The sequence below is a fragment of the Danio aesculapii genome, chromosome 13 (assembly GCF_903798145.1).
Source record: "Danio aesculapii chromosome 13, fDanAes4.1, whole genome shotgun sequence".
Taxonomy (NCBI): domain Eukaryota; kingdom Metazoa; phylum Chordata; class Actinopteri; order Cypriniformes; family Danionidae; genus Danio; species Danio aesculapii.
The window spans coordinates 28,098,261-28,108,809 of NC_079447.1; the positions used below are offsets into that span (position 1 = coordinate 28,098,261).

The 10,549-nt window shown below is 41.2% G+C and overlaps 1 protein-coding gene across 4 annotated transcripts in view; it reads left to right on the forward strand.

Annotated features, from left to right (window-relative positions):
* The window catches only part of kat6b (K(lysine) acetyltransferase 6B), a 45,303-nt gene extending 34,967 nt beyond the window's left edge, over positions 1–10,336 (forward strand). For all 4 annotated transcript variants that reach the window (XM_056470251.1, XM_056470252.1, XM_056470250.1 and 1 more), the window contains exons 9-17: positions 1,363–1,463; positions 1,629–1,770; positions 2,064–2,225; positions 2,459–2,552; positions 3,539–3,770; positions 3,982–4,138; positions 5,104–5,373; positions 6,065–6,341; positions 6,442–10,336. In XM_056470251.1, coding sequence (XP_056326226.1) covers positions 1,363–1,463; positions 1,629–1,770; positions 2,064–2,225; positions 2,459–2,552; positions 3,539–3,770; positions 3,982–4,138; positions 5,104–5,373; positions 6,065–6,341; positions 6,442–9,047 — 4,041 coding nt within the window. In that variant the 3' untranslated portion in view covers positions 9,048–10,336. The remainder of the gene's footprint in view (positions 1–1,362; positions 1,464–1,628; positions 1,771–2,063; positions 2,226–2,458; positions 2,553–3,538; positions 3,771–3,981; positions 4,139–5,103; positions 5,374–6,064; positions 6,342–6,441) is intronic.
* Positions 10,337–10,549: the final 213 nt, after the last annotated feature.

The following is a 10,549-nucleotide window of genomic DNA, read 5'->3' on the forward strand; positions in this document are numbered from 1 at the left end:
GTTTTTTGACATTTGGAAATAAAGACTGTTAAATGAAATTAAGAATGATATTACTAGGCCTGTCACAAGACAGGGACATGATCTCAATAATTTTTGGTGATGTAACATATATCGCCCATTAGGGGTGTCAAAATTAATTGTTTCTTCTGTGCATCGCGATGCAGATGGGGACAATTCCATATCGGTTCAGTAATAGATCATAACCGGTTATTACGTACTGACATCATTTATCTCCTATGCACGATGACGCAGAAGAATACTATAGCGAGTGAGGTGAGGGCGAGTAAATAAAAAGTTCCTACATCCTAAAAGGTTCAAGTTCAACTGCTTGTGAGTTTGCTGGAAAGTCTTTCATTGACACCGAAGAGGGCACAGCACACGAGACGCTATTTCACTACTACGAAGAAATGCTGTAAAACTCCATCTCTGCCTCTCTCTCACTTTGGACAATTCACCCCACATTTGACATTTGACCTCACTGATGTATTCGTGAGGTAACTTTTACTCTCCTCTTGGCTGTTAAAGAAATACTTGTGGATCCAGACACGAGCGTGGCTGAGGTGCGAGTTTTCTCCACTGTGTCTATTATGGATTACCTGTGAGAACCGCGTATTATGCACGTATTATGCGCGTATAGACTGTAACCGCTGTTCTTCCTGCATCACTCATCGATGAACAGCGCTTAAAGTTCTAAAGCCAATCGCAGCCCTTTCTGTTGACGGAGTGAAGTTGATGACCAATCATAGGGGTGTAAGACCTCACTTGACAGCGCTCAAAAAGTAAACGGGATACTATTTACATTATTTATTTTCTATAAATGCTGATGTTGTCTTCTGTGCATGTATTGGAGTTTCGTTTGATACATTCAAAAAGAGTGTTTTCTTTGAGCAGGTAGAATTAAAGGTACAGTTTATATATCTGACTGCTTTTATTAAAGGACAAAATTGTATTACAAATAATATATAAATATTAATATATTTATAGATTTTAATTTTAAAAAATTCTTGTGTTGTAAAGTGAAGAAAAAATCTAATTAAGTATGGAAAGCATCACCAATGCACCATGATACACCAGGATAACGAATTAAACCAAATCGATAATAATAATAATCGTGATAATCGTAACCCAACCGTGAGACCATTGTAGGCCTAAATATTACTCCATTTGAATTTACAGTGAGATTTTGCAATTGTAAAATTTCTTATTTTGCTTTCAACTCTATTATTAAAGGTTTTTTGGACAAATGATTTGGTTAATTTTGCGCATTGTGGCTATAATATAAAATGCTAATACATTTTTTAAAAGCTTAATAAAAGTTCTAAGATATCTGTTGCTAACTTGTGTGTTTTTTTTTTTTTACAGAAAAATGGTGGTGATCAAGGACAATCCCCTCCTTTGATTGAGTTCGGGAAGTATGAAATACAAACTTGGTATTCCTCACCATACCCTCCTGAATACTCAAGGTAAGTCAAGGAAATTAATTCAGAAACATTTTTACAGCAGTTTTCGAAATGTTTGCCAAACACAGCCTTAAGCAAATGTAAACTAGTATGTGATTTAGAGTTTCTCTCTAGTCTTGTAACTCATGCTACATTCTTCATCTTATAATTAATTGCTCACCTTCTCAGATTACCGAAGCTTTATCTCTGCGAGTTCTGCTTAAAGTACATGAAAAGCCAAGACATTCTGCAGAGGCATTCAAAGAAATGTGGGTGGTTTCACCCGCCAGCTAATGAGATCTACAGGAAGGATAACCTCTCAGTGTTTGAGGTCAGTGCTGGCTCTTATATCTTCATGCACAACTTCATCCGCATCCTAATTTTATCTTATCTGCATAATTAAAACAAGAGGTGGTTATGGCCTGAGATTAAAGGCTATGAAGTGACTCGTTTGGTGAAAGGTGCTTCTCAGTCACATGGATGAAAGCTCTACTGACAGTTAATTATCAAATAATCATGTCAGATGTAATTTTAATCTTGTTTGCCTTGTAAGCAAAAAATATATTTGAATTCCAGCAGGTCTGATTAGGAATCTGATCCCAATTTTGGTCCTTTTTTGTTCAGGTTGATGGAAATATCAGCAAAATTTTCTGCCAAAACCTTTGTTTGCTTGCGAAGCTTTTCCTGGACCACAAGACGCTGTATTATGATGTGGAGCCTTTTCTCTTCTATGTTCTAACACAGAATGATGAGAAGGGTTGTCATCTCGTTGGATACTTTTCAAAGGTAATTCAACCTTTACATATTAAGATAGTGGAGCCAGAGTAACAATAGGTTACCTAGAGTGGGTCGCTAAAGATAGAATTTTATTGTACAGTGCTTGTTTTTGCATCTGAACATTTCTTATGTTTGAAGGGTTTTGTGTGGTTGGTTCAGTTCAGGACAACGGCAGGTGCAGTGAATTGCATGCGTTGGCAGTGCGCTGACACACTCCATCTTTCTCTCTTTCTCTCCCACAGGAAAAGCTTTGCCAGCAGAAGTACAATGTCTCCTGCATAATGATCATGCCTCAGTTCCAAAGGCAAGGATTTGGGAGGTTCCTCATTGATTTCAGTAAGTTATTCATTAACTGCTTTGGAAGTCTTATGAGATATGAGCGTAAGATCGTTTGTAGTGTGAACAGATGCCTTTGTGGTCGGCATGGAGGAAAAAAAGACGATTTTTTTTTCCCGACTAGTCATGATAAGAGGAAAAGAATTATGTATTATACTGATTTATCAAAAGCGTTTACATGTGTTCAAATAAAGTGAATATAGTGCATGATATAAATTAAGAGCATTTGCATTTGTTGTGTTAATGCAAAATACTTCAATGCTCACAGTGTACTAGATCATCTGGTCACAAAATCAGCTCAACCTTTACGCTTTTTATTTATTGAGTTTTAATAATAATTTATGATTTGTTTGTGCAGCTGATGGTTGTCTTCACATGAAACTACTTTGGACAGTCTTTTAATCTAGACCATTTTTTTTTATTTTGTTACAACGTGCCCCTCCCATGTACACTTTAATTATAGGCTAAATCATTGATCAACTCCTTAGTAATTAGTGTTGGGATAGAGAGAGACACTACCATTGAATCATTTGTTTTGAGGAAATGCAGCGTCATAGCACAACTAGGATAAATCTTGGGGTAGCTTAATGTTATTTTGTTTTGCTAAAACCAGGCTTTGCGCTCCAAATACTCTTTTGTGATTTTTATCTTTAATTTTTTTCAGTTTTATCTATTAGTATAATGTTATACTGTAATAATGATATCTTTGATGTAACCATTGACGCACTTAAGCCGTCAGAATCATTCCATTCCTTATAATTCACTGTTAGGCTTTGAAAAACTTGAATTTGTTCATATGTCAAATATCATTCAAATATTTTTCCTTCTAGACCTTAAAAGTCTGTGAAAACATTGTCACGTCTTCATAAATTGTGATTGAGTTGCTTCATGCTTTGTCATAGTGACAGTCAAACCCCACCTGTCAACAATGCTCATAAACAACATTGTCTCATCTCCTCTCGTTGTCTCTCTTCCTGTCTTTCCAGGTTACTTACTTTCCAGGCTAGAAGGCCAGGCTGGCTCCCCAGAGAAGCCTCTATCTGATCTGGGTCGTCTGTCCTACTTGGCTTATTGGAAAAGTGTCATACTGGAGTACCTGCACAACCACCCAGATAAGAGTGTCAGCATCAGGGGAATGAGCCGAGCCACGGGCATGTGTCCACATGACATCGCTACCACACTTCAGCAGCTCAACATGATTGATTTCCAGGATGGCAGGTGGGTTTGACTGTGGTGGTATCTGTCAATCTGACAATTTACTCACATACTCTCAGCGCACTGTATCATGTCTAAAGACATTTCTAGATTTCAGGGGGGAGGAAATGCTCACTTAGGGTCATATTCTTATGGACATCAATAATGAATTATGGTTTCTCAGATTTGGTGCAGGAAATGTATTTTAAGTATGTTTCCCAATATGTTTGTCTAGGTTTGTAATCATCCAAAGACATCAGCTAATTGAGGAGCACATGGATGGGTTGAGAGTGAAGCCACGGCTACATGAGGTCGATCCTGAATGTCTTAGCTGGACTCCAGCTTTAGTCTGCAGGAGCCCACCAGCGGACCTGAAAAGTGCTTTGGCACTGGTAGGTTAAAGTTTCTGTTCTTCATTTGATTGGGAACTTAAGATACCTGATTATTTCTTTTTTAAAAGGTAGTCTACTGATGATTTGTTGGTCATATTTTAGGTTAGAAATGTATTATTGATCCAGTACAAATAAACATGTAAAATCTGTTTAAAACCACCCTACTATATTTGCCTGTTCCTTATCTATAAGACCATCTCCAACCATGTTTATCTAAACATACAGTAAACATCTAGTTTGTTCTCAAATGCAAAAGCTTGATCAGTAATCTCATGTGTGACATGAAGTCCAGTTTGACAATTATAGCTGTCTTACATTAAATTACTATGCTCTGCCTGCATTGTTACATTTACCGCAGATATCGTTGCAGGCTCAGTTGTAGCAGATTTTTATTGTTCCCTTTTGCCCTCTAACACAACATAATCCTTTTATGTTGCACAATGCTAAACTCAAATGTACTGTAATGGGTAAGATGATCAAAGACTATTCTGCTGACCGAGTCTAAAATCAGAGCTTGTGCTTTTAATTGAAACCTATTCAATAGACAGATCGTGGAGATCACGATGTGCTCGGGTCACTCATTCTTTCCACGACTCTGCATTATTAGCTTCAAGATGACGCTTGCATGAAAAGTGAGCTAAATTTATCCCATCATTTGCCTTTCAAGAGTTCAGGGTGAGTTCACAGAGATAGCTGAAAGCACTACCAACTGTAACCCAGCTTCCTGAATGACCTAAATCAAAGCCCTGTATTATTAATGCCTCTGAATGTCCCATGAAATGTAATCTTCCACAGCCGCTTAAAAATAAATGTTGCTGAGATCAACGGCTAATCAAGAGACAATCTCTGCACTGCAGGGGTGCTGTGAAGAGAGAAGTGGATAACAGATATTATTTGTCTGCTTTGCTTCAGACTATTTAGAGCAACTCCGACAAGCTCATGTTTGTGTTTGTTTGAAATAACAGGCAAGGGACCATCGTGCAGACTGTACTACTTCAACCAGGAATTTGGCAATGGGAATGGGCTACACCAGCACAAGACCTCCACTAACCAAGTGCAAGAACTTCAGTAGAAGATACTCAGACCCGTTGTTTGTAAACAGCACTGGGAAAGACTTTGAAGTGAGTGACGAAAGCAGCAGTGATGATGATGATGACGACGACGATGATGATGACGATGAGGATGGAGAAGACAGCGCAGTTCAGTCCCAGTCTGGGCAGGGGCTTAAGCGAAGGGTAAAGAATTTCTGATTTTGTGCATTTCTTTATTCAGTTCTTTTAGTGTTATTGTTGGTCAAATTTATATCCTTAAGAATTTGGAAAGCGTATTTCACTCGATGGAAAAATATTCAAAACTCTCCATCAGTCTAAAAATTCCATCAGTCCTTAAGTCCATAATTAAGTAATATTGCTTTCATGATTTGTGTGGGAAATCTTACTTTTGTATCACCAAGTAATGCTGCAGATTATTTGCATTGGGGTACTGCAATCCCAGAATGCCTGGGGGAGAGCATGTTGTGAGGAACTTGTGGTCAGCTTGATTCTGCACACTCTCATTTGGGGTTTTGGGCAGGCTAAGCTTTCCAAATGAATGGCCTGTGGTGCAGGCACTGTGGTCTAAATGATGGGCTTTTGCATTTAGATCATGAAGCAACCCGTTCACAATGCAGCCACATTTCCCTATGTTTAGCATCACCCTTGACCGTATCTGTCTCCTCTAAACCCCTGCTTTTTGGATTAAAGAGAACCAGGGACAATTCAACAAAAGAAGTAGCCAGCTCTTCCTTTGACAGTTGTTAGGTCTAACAGTCTTTGACATCTTCCTGTGACTATTGCATTCTCATGTTATTCTCAAGCATACTAAATTCACTTGTCTGCTAAGCGACTATCCACCTTAATTTTTGTTTTGTTTATTTTATTTTTTTAGCGGGCACCAACTATGCGACGGAAGAGAGGACGGAGAAGAACACGTATCAACAGCAGCGTCACGACTGAAACCATCTTGGAGAGAACAGAGGTCCTAGATGAGCCATTTGAAAACTCTGACGTAGAAAGCCCTCTTCCAGAAGCTAGCAGGAGGAGCTGTAGTGAGGATGAGGAAGAGGAGAAGAGCCAGAGGTCGGATTTGCATCGGCCTGGAAGACCAAGGACAAACGAAGAAGACAATCATTCAAATCAATCAAAAGAAGAAGAGAATGTTGAAGGTAAAGCCATAAGTGTTAACATTTGCTGCTGTTTTTTGTTTCATACTTGAAAGATAAATATACATTTAACTTTTGTTTGTTTGTTTTTTCGGTGTTTTAGTGAAAAAGGACAATCCTCGACCTGCAAAAAGGAAGAAAGGCTGGCCCAAAGGTGTCAAACGAGGCCCTCCTAAGTGGAGACTAAAAGAGCGCAAAATGGGATTTAAGCTTAATCTCTACACACCTCCTGAGACACCAATGGTCACAGTGGAACAGGAGCAAGATGACGAGCAGGATGCCAGCCCTGCCTCATTCTCAGGACCATGCCAGTCTTTCAGAGAGTCCAGGCCAGAGGACCCAGAGCTGGACACCTGTGTTTCAGTGCCCCACAGTCCCGAGCCACCAAAGTCTCACAAAGTGAATGAGGATGAGTCAACAGACAAGTCTGACACGGTGGAAAATTCCCCCTGTGCTGATGATACCAATGCGACAACACCAGGTCCAATAGATAATCCTGAGCAGTCAACTCAAAATGCAGAGGAACTTGAGGACCTCAAGCCAGAGGGGGAAACAGAAGGCAGACCTGTCAAAGGCTCAGGTGAAGGAGACGAGGAAGAGGATGAGGATGAAGAGCCTGAACCTTCTCATGTAGATGATCATGATGCAGATGATGAAGATGATAGTCATGAGCAGAGAATGGAGGATCTAGTGCCACTTCCAGACAGAGATCTTACTGAAGACACAGAGCCAAGTCCTAGTAATAATAACAATAAACAACCTGAAGAGCAGCCGAGCCCTGGTGAACCACCGTCTCACTGCTCAGAGGAGCTTGCGTCAGAAAGTGCTCTTGTGAACTTGGGCATGCAAGATGGTGACACTGTGGACTCAGATCACACTCCAGACTCAGAAACAGAGGAGGAGGATAATCTTGAAAAGCCTGAAGAAAAGCAAATGGGCCCGTTGACCCCGGCAATAAAAGAGGACCATAACATTTGCCCTGAGCTTGACATGGAGACGGCTCAAGCAGTGCAGTCTCTTACTCAAGAGTCTGAGCAGGAAAGGCACTTTCAGGACTGTGCTGAGACTCAGGAAGCCTGCCACAGCCTACAGCGCTATGTTCACGTCGAGCAGAGCCCTCAGATGACTCCTGTGGATGACTGCCAGCAGTCAGATCACAGCAGCCCCCTGTCTTCTGTCCATTCTCACCCGAGTCAATCTGTAAGATCAGTTAACAGTCCAGCCGTGTCTATTTTAGAAAGTGGTTACACACAAATCAGCCCTGATCAGGGCACTGTCTCAGTGCACTCGCTTCATAACAACATGGAAACCAGTCCAATTATGGATGTGCCCTCAGTGTCGGACCACTCTCAGCAGGTGGTGGACAGTGGCTTCAGTGACCTAGGTAGCATTGAGAGCACCACTGAGAATTACGAGAATCCCAGCAGTTATGATTCCACACTGGGTAACAGCATTTGTGGCACAGGAGCAGGAGCGGGCGCCTCCTCCCAGAGCAGCTGTTCCTATGGCAACCTCTCCTCCGGTGGCAGCCACAGTCAGAGCAGCTGTGCTGTGTCCCAGCAGATGGCCGGTCCTGTGGTGAACAATACTGGCGCTTGCAGCATGCTCCAGCAAACCAGCATGAGCTCCCCTCAGGGATGCAGTGTGAAGTCTCCGCAAGGCTGTGTGCCCGAGAGGCAGCCTAGCCATTCACATGGACATGGGCATGGTCACGGGCATGGGCATAGCCACAGTCACCACCACAGCCATCACCAGCACCATCCGCATCATCAACATCACCAACACCCGCAACACCAGTACCAGCAGCCCCTGTCGCACTGCTCCATGCCGGCCAGCTTCCCTCCTCCACCCATGCAGCTGCCTGATATCCCCGAATCCAACAATCCTTCCACTAACCTGGGTCTGTATGACCGAATGGGCCAGGGTGAATATGGAACTGGACACTATGGTCATCTACATAAGCTACAGCAGCTCACCAACACCATCATGGACCACTCCTTGCCCTTCAGCCATTCTGCCTCACACTCCATCCCATCCTATGCAAACAACAACGGCTCATTGTCAACGCAGCTTGGTCCTCATAATCCCACGCTGGTGTCGCTGTCACAGCCCGGTGGAGGTCCTCAGTCGCAATCTACTGTGACCCCTCCGCCCAACATGACTCCACCACCCATGATGCTGCAGCGCAACATGGCTACACCAAACATGAACCTCGCCCCCTCGCAGAGACTTCAAACACAAATGCCCCCCAAGAATCATCATCACCACCCCGTGTCCATCCGCTCCAAATCAGCCCCTCTGCCGCCCCACCACCAGCAGCAGATGTATGGTAGGGGTCCTCAGACCGTACCCATGCAGGCTCCTGGCAGGACACTGACAATGCAGACGCGGATGAACATGGGGGTGAACCTCATGCCGGCTCCGGCTTACAACGTCAACTCCATGAACGTGAACGTCAATATGGCGATGAACACTTACAGAGTGACACAGCCCATGATGAATGGGGGCTACCATGGCAATCCTACCTATATGAATCAATCTCCACAGTACTCTATGCAGATGGGCATGATGGGTACCCAGCCTTACCCGCAGCAGCCCATGCAGGCCCCTCCTCATGGCAATATGATGTACAGCCCAGCAGGTCATCATAGTTATGTGAACACTGGCATGTCCAAACAACCCTTAAACGGGCCTTATATGAGACGATAATCAACGACCTGAACGTGAAGGGTCATAATGTTGCAAAGTCAGCTAGTTGACTTGAGGTATTTAGTTTGTTCTTATTTTCATGGTTAATGTTCGCTTTTATGGATCTTTCTGAAAGAACCAGCACTTGGTAAGAATGCAAAAAAAGTTTTGTTTATTGGCTAAATTTTAGCTTTTTCCCCTGTTTATGGGAAGCCTTACAGCATAAGATTTAAAAATGTAACATTTGTGTAAGCGTAAATCTCCCCAGACGGAGGTTGATTATTTTTTTGTTTTGAGTTGGAACCTGCATTATGGAACCTTTAAATGTGCCTGCATTGTATGTTTTTGGACAAAAGAGCCTTTTCAATGTACCTTTAGCAATCGCAAGGTTATATATGTAAGTCTGTACTCATGCCTTCATATTATTTAAATTATTGTAAATCGACTTTTATATTTTTTTAAATGTAAGGTTATACTTAGCATGCTATAACGTCTTTGTTAGTGACAGTGCATCAAAGTAGTACTGTACAGTGTTGTGCTTAATAGCAAGCGATTTTATATTAAATGTATGGCCTTGTTTAGGTTTCCCTCGTATGGAAGGAAAAATTAAACTCTATTTTTGTTGATTCTAATACTGTAAAGATTTGAAAACATCGTCATGTTCGGCTTGGAAGGTTCTATTGCTAATTGTGTATAATTTGTTACTTTATAACAAGTTTCTTTACCTGAGGCAGCTTTCTGTTTTTATACAATTTAAAGCAATTTCTGTCATAATAGCAAAGAACAGTCGACGTCAGTATTTGTACATGTAGAAATCTAAATCAAGGGGGAAGGGTACAAACGCAAAACATTTCAAATGGGGCAGAGTTGCAAAATGATGATGATGATTATTATTATTATTATGAGTGTCAATTTACTCCAAAGTCGGTCTTTTATGAAATGCCTTTAAAACTTACATTTTCATTCCATCTGTAGATTTTTTTTTTTTTTATCTTTATAAAACATCTGATTTATATTTTACTGAAATGTAGAGCAGTAGCCTTGTTGATAGACAAAACAGATGGCATGTAAAAAGGTAAATTGTATCGGTGTCTGTTTGTATAGCTTATTTTGTAGCCTTTGTACCTGTACAGAATGGCGTAAGAGGGATATCCTGACTGTACTAATTAACAGAGCAACAGTCCTGTATTTATGAGTTACCTTTTTAGTCGGTCACTTAAATGCTGTACATTTTAGCAGAAAATAAATTATGATGAGCCACTGACAGACTTAAAAGTGCCTATGGTCTTTTCATCTCATACTCATTGTGACTCGTCTCTTCTTTATTCAAATGATCTTGAAAGTAATCTTGTAGATTTAAAGGGGTTAAAGAGGGAGACAGATGATTTGGTATACAATGTATACTAAATTGTGTACAATACCACAGCAAATAACACAACGAGAAATGAGCAAATAATGACTACAAATATTACAAATTTATGCCAGAATAATTACCTTGTTTGATGGTAATCCTGCAGTGCAAA